Genomic DNA, 13,264 nt, shown 5'->3' with positions numbered 1-13,264 from the left:
ACCTTCGATGTCGTAAGCGACGGAGTGCCAACAACTATTCAACACAAGTTAAAGACCAAACTCTAAATTAAATGGAAACTTTTGTGACTTATGTCCTCCTTCAAAAGCAATCGTAATTCTGTACAAATAGAATTACATTTACAACGCATCAAAATATAGGCGCGGGCATGGCTGTGTGGTAAGAAGCATGGTTTTAGGTTCAGTCCCACTGCGCGGCACCTTGGACAAATGTCTTTTACTATAGTTTCGTGCCGACCAAAGCCTTGTGAGTGGATTTGGTAGACGGAAACTGAAAGAATCCCGTCGTATATGTATGTGTGTGTGTGTGTGTGCGTCTTTGTATATGTGTTTATCCCCCACCACCGCTTGACAATCGGTGTTGGTGTATTTACGTCCCCTCAGCTTAGCGGTTCAGCAAAAGGCACCGATAGAATAAGTACCGAGCTTAAAAAAGGACTGGGATTGATTCTTTCGGCCAAAACTTCTTCAAGGTGGTGCTCCAGAATGGCCGCAGTCTAATGATTGAAACAAGTAAAAGATAAGAGATACAAAATTTTAGTTTAGATTAGCCATTATATTTTACTTGATTCAGTCATTGAACAGTAGCCATGCTGGGGCACCGCCTTGAAGTGTTTAATGGAACATATGAACCTCTATCACTTAATATTCTTTAAAATCTGGTGCTTATTCCATCGGTCGTTTTTTGATGAACCGCTTGGTAATGGGGACAAAAATAAACCAATACCGGTTGTTAAGCTGTTGGAGAATAGATACAAACGAGATCACATACACACACACGCACAAAGCTTCTACACATTTTCTGTTTATGAAGGCATTGGTCAGCCCGGGACTATAGTGGAAGGCTTTTGCCCAAGGTATTTCGCAGTGGGATGATCCTGAAACCACGTGGTTGTAAGGCGAGCTTCTTAACCACACAGTCCTGCTTGTATATTGTATAAAAGTATTTCTGTTTGAGAAAACACAAAGTCAAATTTTGACAAGGTGGGCTTCGAGCAGATTGTATCTATACTATTATATTAATGGTGGAGGCGCAATGGCCCAGTGGTTAGGGCAGTGGACTCGCGGTCATAGGATCGCGGTTTCGATTCCCAGACCGGGCGTTGTGAGTGTTTATTGAGCGAAAACACGTAAAGCTCCACAAGGCTCCGGCAGGGGATGGTGGTGAACCCTGCTGTATTCTTTCGCCACAACTTTCTCTCACTCTTACTTCCTGTTTCTGTTGTGCCTGTAATTCAAAGGGTCAGCCTTGTTACACTGTGTCACGCTGAATATCCCCGAGAACTACGTTAAGGGTACACGTGTCTGTGGAGTGCTCAGCCACTTGCACGTTAATTTCACGAGCAGGCTGTTCCGTTGATCGGATCAACTGGAACCCTCGACGTTGTAAGCGACGGAGTGCCAACAACAATATTAATGGTATTTATTTGAAATGTGCTGCAAAGAAAAGTGCGTTTGCACTTAGAACATATACTGGCGAATTTAAAATACAAGCCATCTAGTTTTGTGTGTTACTGCTCTTGTTTTCAGCTCTAATACTAATGACTTAGTAATTTCTTTTTACTCCTTCATATGAAGATAACCCCAACACTAGTTTTCTTTCTCTTGGGTTTGACTTTAAATTGAGGAGGTGTCGAATTTATCCTTCTTGAAATTAGTAACCCTATAATCAAAACATTCGACAATACTCTTTCCGTTAAGAAAATTTGCTTTATTAAGAAGGGAAGGAACAGTTCCGTTCATAATCGATCTCAGGTTTTACCAACATCTGTTCTGATAGTAGTAGCCATAGTAATGGTTTCATATTTTGGCACAAGGTCAGCAGGTTTAGGGGAGGGGCTAAATCGATTACATCGACCCCACTGTTCAACTGGTACTTATGTTATCGATCCAGAAAGGATGAACATCGACCTAAGCAGAATTTGAACTTAGAACATAAAGATGGACGAAATGCCGCCAAGCATTTTGCCTGGCGTGCTAATGATTCTGTCAGTTCGCCACCTTAAGTAATAGCCACACTAATGCCACGTCCGTGAGTGATCTTATCATAAACTACGGTATACAAAGGAGGTTTTCTTTAAATATATCTATATTTTACATATTTCTAAGCTAGACAGAGTAAAACAATGGATTAATTCTGTTACTTCTTTTTGTTTTAACGGTAAACATTCGAATTTGTTTATGGATAGAAAATAGTGTTTTGCTTTCGTATACTCAGCCTGTAAAAAAAAGAAGCTCTATTCTGCTATTTTTTTATGTGAAAGCAAGACTAGGTGTTCATCACATTTATTATAAAGTCGGCTAATTTAGACAAGCCAGAGAACAGGGTAAAATGCCACTGAGATGGCATTTTTACCTCTGTTCACCTGGCATTAGTCGGTCGGGGGATATTGTAGAAGAGGCACTTGCCCAGTAGGACTAAACCCAAAACCAAGTGGTTGTGAAACGAACTTCTTAATCACACAGCCACGAAACTATAATAAGGGTTTTCGTCTGATTTATACCGTGTTTAAACTCCTCATCCTCTGTAAAAATAACATAACAAATACCAATTTCAAATTTTGGCACAAGGCCAGCAAGTTTAAGGCAGAAGATAAGTTGATTATATCGCTCCCCCCCCCCCAGTACTCAACTGGTACTTATTTTATAGACTGCGAAAGGATGAAAGGCAAAGTCGACCTCGGCGGAATGTGAACTCAGAACGTAGACAGACAAAATGCTAGACGGCATTTTGTCAAGCATGCTCATGATTCTGCCAGCTCACCGCTTTAATAACATTATTTGTATCATCATGACTTATGGAAGTGGAAAGGAAATGTTTGAGGTTCAAAACAAGATTGAAATCTTGAATGCTACTTACTCGGTACATCTTCTACAACCAAATCGTCATAGTCGTAGCCAAGAGCGTGTGAGTGAGCAAACATCATGAAGTTCTTTTCTACTGGAAAGAACGGCACCATGTTGGCCATTCTACCGTGACCCGGCGGGGCTTCAAATACTGGCAGCTGTCAAAAAAGAGAAACAGTTGCATAAAATTTTAAAACTTATATAGAAACTTTAATATTATGTGGTGAATATTTTGTTTTTGACGGCGTTGATGATAGCCACAGAAGTATAAAATGTTTGTGGTTAAAAGAAAAACCCACACACAAACATGCAAAAGACCCTCTCCCCACCAAAACCAAAAACAAAAACAAACTACATCTGGTAAATATTTAGGAAATTTCTTTAAATAATAACCTTAGTTTTTATCCTGTTGCCCTATAATAGAAAAACACACAAAATGCACTTGTTAAATTTAACCTCTACTCTAACGGCTCTGCATTAAAACTGTAAAAAGGCTGACTGTTTTTCATCATTAGATATGCGTACGTGGTTACATACGTGAATAGATAAAGGTTAGCAACGTATGTAACGAATACACTGAATAACTGATGGAATTCTCATTACTTCGTTGTGCTGAGTACAATGCTCATACGATTGTAGTTTCAAGATGCTTGGTCTGCATTAGATATGATATATTACATCATACGAGGGGTCGTTTAAAAGCTCCTGGCTTTAGGTAAAAGAAAATACAAGATGATCAGTTAATTATGATTTTATTCAACATATTCCTATCTCAGATTCACACATATATTGTAGCGGTCCTAGGCCTCTCGTGATAACCTTAAAGCCAGAAACTTTTCAGCACCACCTGATATACGAAGCATTAAAATGGTGCCCTACAAATCAAGGGGTTGCAATATTTAAATTTCACAATTATGCACCCGTTTGCATAAACAAGACGTGCATGGGATAAATAGTTTCAAATTTTAGCACAAGGCCAAGAATTTAGGGGGAGGGGTAAGTCGTTTATATCAACCTCCAGTACTAGACTGGTACTTCATTTTATCGATCCAAAAGGATGAAAGCTAAGTTGGCCTTGGCGGAATTTCAGCATAATGATAATGGTTTTAAATTTTGGTAGAAGACCAGCAAATTTAGAGCAGATTGTATCGAGCTCAGTGCTCAACTCGTACTTATTTTATCGACTCCGAAAGGATAAAAAGCAATATCGACCTCAGCAGAATTTGAACTCGGAATGTAAAGATCCGAAAGAAGTATAGCTAAGCATTTTGACCGACATGCAAACTATTCTGTCAGCCTGAGGCCTTCGTGCATAGTATAAATGAAAAGTTCAAAATGTCAGAATCTTGTCGACATATCACAAAATATTCAATTTGTACTATATACCACTTGACGGATAATCTTCAGGATTTTTTTTTCAGAACAACAGGTTCTTTTGCTCTCATTGTTTTATTCATTCTTGCTTCCGTCTGTGGGGACTTATTTATAAATTTATGAGTTAATTCCTTTGCACTATTTCTTACACACCGATCGAAACATAAAGGAAAGTGATATCTTGCTCATGATGTGTATCTGAGCTGCAATAAATCATAAATTAGTATTGTTGATGTCTTTTTGAAGATCACGAAAACCTAATGAGTTTTTTATTGTAGCATAAACAAACAAACAAATAAATAAATTATAAATCCATAAATAACATTCTTTAATTCAGTCACCATGCTCCACGGGGCCAGAATACTTTCAAAATTAATCGACCTTGAACAAGAAGAAAGATGTTTTAAAGTCGCAATTTTTGAGGCTTTTTTAAATGATTTGCATACGGATATTATTTTGACGCTAATTTCAAACCAATAAAAGTTTGAATAAAAATGATTTTCTCTTGAAAACATTGAGAAGTTTTAGGTATACAGTGCTGTTTGGGAACATAGAAATATGTCACTGTTATCCACAATGTGAAAATATGTAATTCGATTCAGAGACAGACACATATAGAAAGAGGATTACCGGATCTCGATCCCATGTTCACATTGTTGCGTATCAAATTAGCTGGTTCCATAACGAACAATGTAGAAACCTTACCCAAAAGATTTAAATCACGATTGACTAAAACATTATCGTCTTATATTGTTTATAGTGTATACAGAAAACATGTGAGGGCATTTGGCATTGAGATATATAACTGTATAAATAATTGTTGGTGTCCAGCATTTTTGCTTTCGAAATTATTCCCAGTGTACTGAGAAGGTAAGAAGTGCTTTGTGAATACGACTCAAATAGCTGTTCATTGATTCAGCTTCAGTTGGATGTCTTGGGAATAGTATTAAACCAAACACGGGGCTGTACATTCGAAGGAGCTGTACCTCATATGAGCACAATGTTTCTGAGGAAATTTTACATGTTTAAAACGTATAATATTACATTTGATAGAATGGAACTATTCATTAAATGCATTTGCTCTACTATAGTTGTTACTTGAGTGAAAACGGAAGAAGTGAAGGACATTAGAAGTATTAAGCAATGGCCTATAAGCAATTTGACTTACGGGTTTAGTGTATGACTTATATCTATTTTCTCCATAAAAGCAATAACGTCATCCGTTACAGACAAATGATACAACGTCGAGAATTCCTGCTGATCTGATGAACGGAATAGCCGGCTCGGGAAATTAAAGTGCAAATAGCTGGATACTCCACAGACACGCATATTCTTAAGATATTCTCAGGGAAATTCAGCACGACGCAGAGTGTGACAAGGCCGGCTCTTTGAATTACTCATTTTTGCCAGCTGGGTGAACCAGAGCAACGTGAAATAAAATGTCTTGCGTAAAGACACAACGCGCCGCCGGGAACCGAACTCACGATCGTGAGCCGAATACCCCTAACCAGTAAGCCACACACCCATAACCAACATTTTCACAGATAGCATACTCCATGAGGATGCATGTTGGGAGAGTTATCTTTCTTCCAGCCCAAACCAGAAATAGCCCCTTATGAAATCCCATGTGAGATATTTACATTATTTATTTTACATGATGTCGTGTCTCATATGTGACCACTTAGTAATTGCTTCTTAATGTATATGCTATAGTTGAAGTCTTTTTGGCAAGTTTCCCAGCAAGCGCTATTTAATTATCATCATCATCACCGTCATTATTATTATTATTATTATTATTATTATTATTATTATTGTTATTGTTGTTGTTGTTGTTGTTGTTGTTGTTGTTGTTGTTGTTGTTGTTGTTGTTGTTGTTGTTGTTGTTGTTGTTGTTGTTGTTGTTGTTGTTGTTGTTGTTGTTGTTGTTGTTGTTGTTGTTGTTGTTGTTGTTGTTTTTTTTTTTGAAGTAGAGAAAAATTTAAATGTGTTTCTATCTTTGCTTCGAGAAAATAATATTTCAGCTAGGAATCGAAACAATATTTCTGCAACTCTCTTATAATTTTAACATATTACACTTACCTCTGAGTAAGCTGGTTGGTTTTCTCTGATCCAAATTTCCAGAGTTTTATCTACGAATGCATGATGAAGCTGGAAAACAGGGTCGAATGCAGCTGTAACCAATTCAGAAAATGTTCCATTCATGAAAGCATGGACCTGAGAAAAGAGATGTTTCAAAATGTTAGTTACTAAATTATAAACAGACAAAATGAAACAAAAAACTTTACTCGTGAAACAAATTAAAAATAACACAAAGCGGAACATTTTGTTCCAGAGTGCTGTTCGTTGCTTTTGAAAATGTGCTGATCTCTTTAATTTTTCAATTTCTTTATTCATAATATCCTGGGTTGAATATCCAGAGCGTGACTACAATGCGTCAGAGCTCATACGAAAATGACTGTCTGAGACCTTTGTTTAAATATCGAAAGTACACTTTCGAATTGCTCGTTATATGGTAGCCCTATCAAGTAAGGACTTCTGGATACTTGCTCAGTTTAGGCACTTTTAAAAGTCTGTACATACTCATTAGAGAAAACAGGGCCCCATATTTTCAAAAAGAATAGACACCACCCATGCTGTTAACTGAAAAATTTTAACAAAGCATTTTCCACTGTTATTTCTAATTCGTAGAACGTTTTGAATAAAAGAAATATCTTTCTTGTGAATATTTTGTTACACTTTGTATTGATGTAAGACATTGATTCATCATCGAGAAAAAATCGAAACCATGATCTAGAAATTTTGTTGAATCTGAAACTAAAAAATCTATCATAACACGCGAATTAAAAACTTATAATAAAAAGCAAACTAAATTATTAACAAAAGAAATATTTTTAGTTATCGGCGAAACTGTTATCAGATAAGATTATTTTAGAAAAGAATGAGATAAACCAAACACACGTTTAAACGAAAACACGCACGCACTTAGCCACATTAAATGTTGTTAGTGTGCCACTACAACGATTAGATTTATAGTCTTTTATTATAAGCTACTTTTTAATAACGAAGAAAAACTTGAGAAGTGAGAGCTGTCTTTTAATAATGGAAGAATTAATCTGTGAAGTAGTCAACTAACCATACATAATTTATGATGTATACTAACATACCATACACAGCAATTTACCATAGATTAAATTTATGTTCAAAGAAAATACAAGACAAAACGTCATGAATGCAAGAGGAAAAAAAACATCAATAACTTGAAATATGTAGTCCGTTTTAGACAGGATAAATAATAGAAGCGAAAGTTTTAGACTGAACATATACTGTAAAGAAAACCGGAGCAAGCCGCGAATTCATGGATGAAAGCAAGCTTCAAAGAGAACTAAAATTAATTTACATTAAGAACTGGAACAAGAAACGACATTTAAATACTTTTGCTAGCTCGCCAAAGAAGACCAAAAGAGCAAGATAGAGATAAGATAAATAAAATGTGGGAATTTATAGTTCTTAAAAACACCCCCACTACTAAAATAGATAAATAAATAAAAAATGTAACTTCAAAAGAAACTTCATTAACTGCATGAAAACAACTTTAGACTGTTAAATCATTCACTTGTCTATTATTACTGTGAAACAGACATTCAGTAAATATTTAGAAAACTATTTGAATTATATATATATATATATATATATATATATATATATATATATATATATATATATATAAAGAAGTATTTCAAATTCTGGTAGTCCTACAATGCGAATAAATCTGGTTTAATAAAGAATACTGACATTTTTGATCATACGACTTGGCAACAATAAAGGAAGTTGGAGAAGGAAAGAGGAAGACGGAAAACACGCACACACACACACACACACACACACACACACACACACCATATCTAAGCGGATGGCACCAAAAACGACTAAAAGTTCTAATGAAAAGCTGCACAAGACGGATGAATAACAGACAGGAATAGTTAGTCATCATAAGTTAACCTCTGATGTGTATACAATACTGTCGAATTGAAACATCCATAAAGTAATTCGACCACTACGTTTACCTGTTGAGAATTAGTCGATGTACTTACGGTTCCATCGCAATGTAATAAAATATTTAAGTTATGAAATCTTTTGGTGAAAGTTACCTTTTTTCAAAGAAGTTTACCCGGTGAGTCCTGATGGTGAGGAGATAACTTTCATCAGAACATCAGAGATAGATACGGCTCTCAAAAAGAGATTGATCGAAAACTGATAGGCCTGAAAGTTGGAGATAACTAGAATTGACAATCAGCCAGTTTAGTATCATTACATCACCGCTATCATCAGTTGATTGAGAACTATTACCCTCATTTCAGACACGTCACTATTGAAATTTTTATCTTCAACTGACTTCAAGTCATCATGTGAAGACGTTTGATTAAATTTAGCTTTGATATTCATTAGAATCTTCTAAAATTGTAGAACCTCATCAGTTGTAATCAATCTACATCTTTGACTTTTCTCCTTGTAAGCGTTTGTTCGCGGTGAGGTCGAAAAATTAATGGAAAACATCGTTAAAATAGCAAGTAAGATAGCAACTAAAATAGCAAATAAGTACGCGAACAGACATTTGTAAAAAGCTTTTTCCTGAACCAACGACTTATCTTTACTCTAACTGACCAACCTATTTAAATTTTACCGAGTTATTATATGAGGGTCTCTTCAATTCCTGTTATGTGGAGAATTTGATTGAGCATCAAGTCTGGAATTCCCAGTGAACGAGGAATACCGTCTAAGCGCATTAATCAATGAAATCCAAGTTGAGAAAGAAACATTGGTCATTAGTTAAAGTGCAAAGTAGCAGCTGTATGCAACAAATCAAAATGTCTTTTTTGCTGAATGGTAAAATGACCAGAAATCATCTGAACTCACAAAAAGAGCTAGCTTAACTACCAGACTTTAACAATTCGTTAAAGCTACAAGTTACTGCGAGACTAAATATTACTGTTTAGGAACTGCATTATAAATCAAACATATCCAGAACTGCCGAGGAAAACATAATTATTTGTTTCCTATAAATATAGTTTGATTTAGTCACATATTTGATTGTACTTTAGCATTTTAATATTCCGATTAAATATTATCTGTCATGTTGATGGCGTCTCAGAATTATTTGGATTTCAAATATTTTCCTTCCTTTTGGCTCCAGAATATATGTTTAATTGTAAATATTTAAGCCTGTATGCTGTACAATAAAATAAATGTTACAGTAAGGTTAGGCTTACGGTGACAAACTCTAATGAGCGTGAACATGCCTGGTGTTGTCTCCCTTATTTGCCGAAAGAAAAGGGAAAAAAATTAATATTAGATACGAAAAAATATTTTTATTTCACAGCATATCTGATCCAACTTCAACATTTTTTAATATTTTAAACATTAAGTTCCCACCCACTTAACAAATCAATATTTCTTCCTCGATTAGTTTCAAATTTAGTATCTCAAATTAATTAATTAAAAACAGTTTGCATGTGTTATCCTATATAAAAATTGCTTAAGCTTTATAATCTCAGATTATCTAGCTTAAAACTAAAGTACAAATCAAAATAACTACTTTCTTGGCATGAATTACTGACATACAACAGAAGACAAAATACTATTATCTACCACATAACTTGGACGTTACCACGAACATAGTTAGAATTTTCTAGATTTAGTACAACACTTCCCACATGTACATAAATATAGTAAATTTTACAATACATTATATATTGGCTTCAAATTTTGGCACAGGGCCAGCAATTTTAGGGAGGGGTAAATCAGTCACATCGACCCCAGTTTTCAACTGGAACTTATTTTATCGACTTCAAAAGGACGAAAGTCAAATTCAACCTTGGCGGGAATTGAAGCTTTTTGTCCGGCTTGCTAACGATTCTGCTAGCTCGCCGCTATATACTAATTTCTTTCTTTACTGTTCAGCATGTGTTGTCTGAGTGATACAATGCGACGTTCAAAGGCTGTTTGGACTAACCTTATGATTCTACTGCCATCAATTCCTCTCACATAAACCCTATTAGTGTCATTGTTAATATGGAACTTACCAGTGGTGGTCAGTACCTTTTTGATTTTGATAACCAGACTGCGTGTCTCATCGAATGTCTAATCCAATATCCCAAATGTTGGTACTAGCACTAGTACTGCAAGAACACTGTGAGATATGGTCTCGTTAAATGTAGACATCTATGAGTTCCATATTTTCCGGAGTCTACTCTTTTGTTATTCTGGCTTTAATCTCTAATACAACTCCAATGTATGTATGTATGTATGTATGTATGTATGTATGTATGTATGTATGTATGTATGTATGTATGTATGTATGCATGCATGCATGCATGTATGTGTAGTGCATCAGACAAAATGCTTAGTGGCAAGGTGGTCCTTGGTGCCCTTCGATTGTTTTCGGCATCCATTTTGTTCAACTGGAAGAAGATTGTCTCCCACAAGGGACGTATATATTTTCCCTGTGAGCATGCCAGTTAACATTTTCCAGAAGAGGTTAAGACAAGTAATGGGTCGGTAATTGTCAACTTCATTGCCCTTTGACCAATTTTTCATCAATAATGTTGTCTTTCCCTTTACAATCCATTCCGGAACTGCATTACTCTGTAGGCAATTGTCTAATTGCAACGCAATTGGCTTGTGTGTTGACCTAAACCGCTTGAGCCTCTAGCTTTGAATTTTGTCTGGTCCTGCTGCTTTCCCGTTTGGCAGTTTATTATTGTTTTGTCCTGTGTTGTCCATAATGTTTTTCTTAATGTAAACCCTTGTGGTTAATAAAGAAATCATCATCACCATCATCATCATCATCATTATTATTATTATTATCATTATCATTATCATTATCATTATCATTATTATTATTATCATTATCATTATCATATGATGAAGTGGAACGTATTTTATTCAATTAATTCTTTTCAATACAGTTTGTCGCAAGTACTTAATAAATAAAACTGAATATTTATCACTTGTGGATTTTCTACAAGAAGCTACAAGTTTAAACGATATTTCCCTTCCTTAGTGATTTTAGGAAGGCCGTTCTTCGTCACTTGCAAATCTTAGGAAACAAACACACCAGAAGTGCGAAGTGCGGAAAAGGAACACTCCTGATAACAATCCCGCAAGATATCCAATACATCTCTTAGAACAAAAACAACAGCAAAAAAACAATTAGTTACATTTGATACTACGATTGACAGAGATAGGAAGAGAGAGAGAGAGAGAGAGAGAGAGAGAGAGAGAGAGAGAAATAAAGGAAGAAAGAAAGAAAGAGAGGGCTACTCATTATCATTATTACATTATCATCATCATTATCAGCAGCTTCAGCATCACCATACAACAAAACTTCTCTTATTTCCTCACTTAGTTTTAGGATATTATGAACGGAAGTGGTCGCTCCCGGAAATGGAGTTGTACCAGAGATCTTGATTTCTAAAACTAATGTCATTTTAGTGCTTACTTCTATACTGTGTTATACTTTCTTTGATCCTTATTATGGCTCAGTGGTCAGAGCGTTGGATTCACAATCATTAGGTAGGGAGTTCGATTCTCGGACCGGGCTGTGTGTTGTGTTCTTGAGGAAGAGAATTTATTTCACGTTGCTCCAGTTCACTCACCTGTAGAAATGAGTTGCGACGCCACTAATATCAAACTGTACTGGTCTTTGCCTTTCCCTTAGATAACATCGGTGGCGTGGAGAGAGGAGGTTGGTATGCATGGGCGACTGCTGGTCTTCCATAAACAACCTTGTCCGGACTTGTACCTCGGAGGGTAACTTTCTAGGTGCAATCCCATGGTCATTCATGACCTATTCCTATGTAACAGTCTTTTTTTTGTTCGAAGATATTCTGTAATGAATTTTAATATCTCCCTCCTAGTTAGTTATTTGCCTGACTTTTTAGAGAAAATTTCTGAATATTCTTTCTAATTTTGGCACAGGCTCAGAAATTATAATGGGAGGAGGCAAGTTAATTACATCTACCCCAGTACTTGACTAGTAATTTATTTTATCCACCCCGAGAAAGATGAAAGGCCAAGTTGACCACGACGGAATTTGAACTCAGAACGTAAGGAGCAGGAAGAAATACCGCTAAGCATTTTATTCAATTCGTTGATGATTTTGCGGAGTCGCCGTCAGACAATTTCTAAATATAGTAAGACTGTGTTTTCTTTGGTTGTAGTCTAGAGCAGGGGTTTTCAAACTGTGGTCCGCGGACCACAGGGGGTCCGCAAGGACAAGACCGGGGGTCTGTCGACAGCAAATACTTTTTATGGGCAATTTGATTTTATATATGTTTTTTAATCGAAATCTTTTAATTGACAATGAACCTATTTGTTAAATACTGTTAAATAAATAAATGTAAAAATATATGTTATTTTAAGCAAATATTTATGTATAAATTTCATAAGCGTTTATAAGGGGGTCCCTAAGGTAAAGCCTGAAATATAAAGGGGTCCGCAAGTCAAAAAGTTTGAAAACCCCTGGTCTAGAGGAAGGAGCTGAGCTTATTGCCTTCGCGGGCCCACGAGGGTTCCCGAGACGGTTGAGATCAGCGCAAATGAGATTTCATATTTTGAGATCCTGATACTTTCCAAGTATTCATCTTCCTTAATGTTAATTCGATTATTCTTTATACTATCTACATATATACGAAAATAAGTGAAAAAGTAATGCAAACAACAATTGCATTATTTTCTGTTTCCCCCTCGTAAGTATCATCATACCAGTGTTTTAACACAACAATGCTTCTTGTTAACTACAACAATGTCTGTAGTTCTACTGTACTATATGATGTTAAAATCAACAGGCGTGCCTGTGTTGTAAGAAGTTTTCTTCCCAACCACATGGTTCCGGATTCAGTCCCACTGCTTGGCACCTTGGGAGCAAGTGTCTTCTACAAAAGGTTCGGAATAACCAAAGCCTTTTGAGTGCATTTGTTAGACGGAAACTGAAAGAAGTCCGTCGTATATATATATATATATATAT

General features: G+C 35.9%; 1 protein-coding gene across 1 annotated transcript in view; it reads right to left on the bottom strand.

The window, feature by feature from the left end:
• The window catches only part of LOC106875468 (tyrosinase), a 41,855-nt gene that overhangs the window by 4,887 nt on the left and 23,704 nt on the right, over positions 1–13,264 (bottom strand). Inside the window, exons 3-4 of the mRNA XM_014923624.2 lie at positions 6,319–6,453; positions 2,879–3,023 (exon numbers count right to left, since the gene is read on the bottom strand). Of these exons, the coding sequence (XP_014779110.1) occupies positions 2,879–3,023; positions 6,319–6,453 (280 nt within the window). The remainder of the gene's footprint in view (positions 1–2,878; positions 3,024–6,318; positions 6,454–13,264) is intronic.

Source organism: Octopus bimaculoides, chromosome 18, assembly GCF_001194135.2.
Source record: "Octopus bimaculoides isolate UCB-OBI-ISO-001 chromosome 18, ASM119413v2, whole genome shotgun sequence".
NCBI classification, from domain to species: domain Eukaryota; kingdom Metazoa; phylum Mollusca; class Cephalopoda; order Octopoda; family Octopodidae; genus Octopus; species Octopus bimaculoides.
The sequence above is the reverse complement of the archived record's forward strand: the minus strand, read 5'-3'. Positions and strand labels throughout refer to the sequence as shown.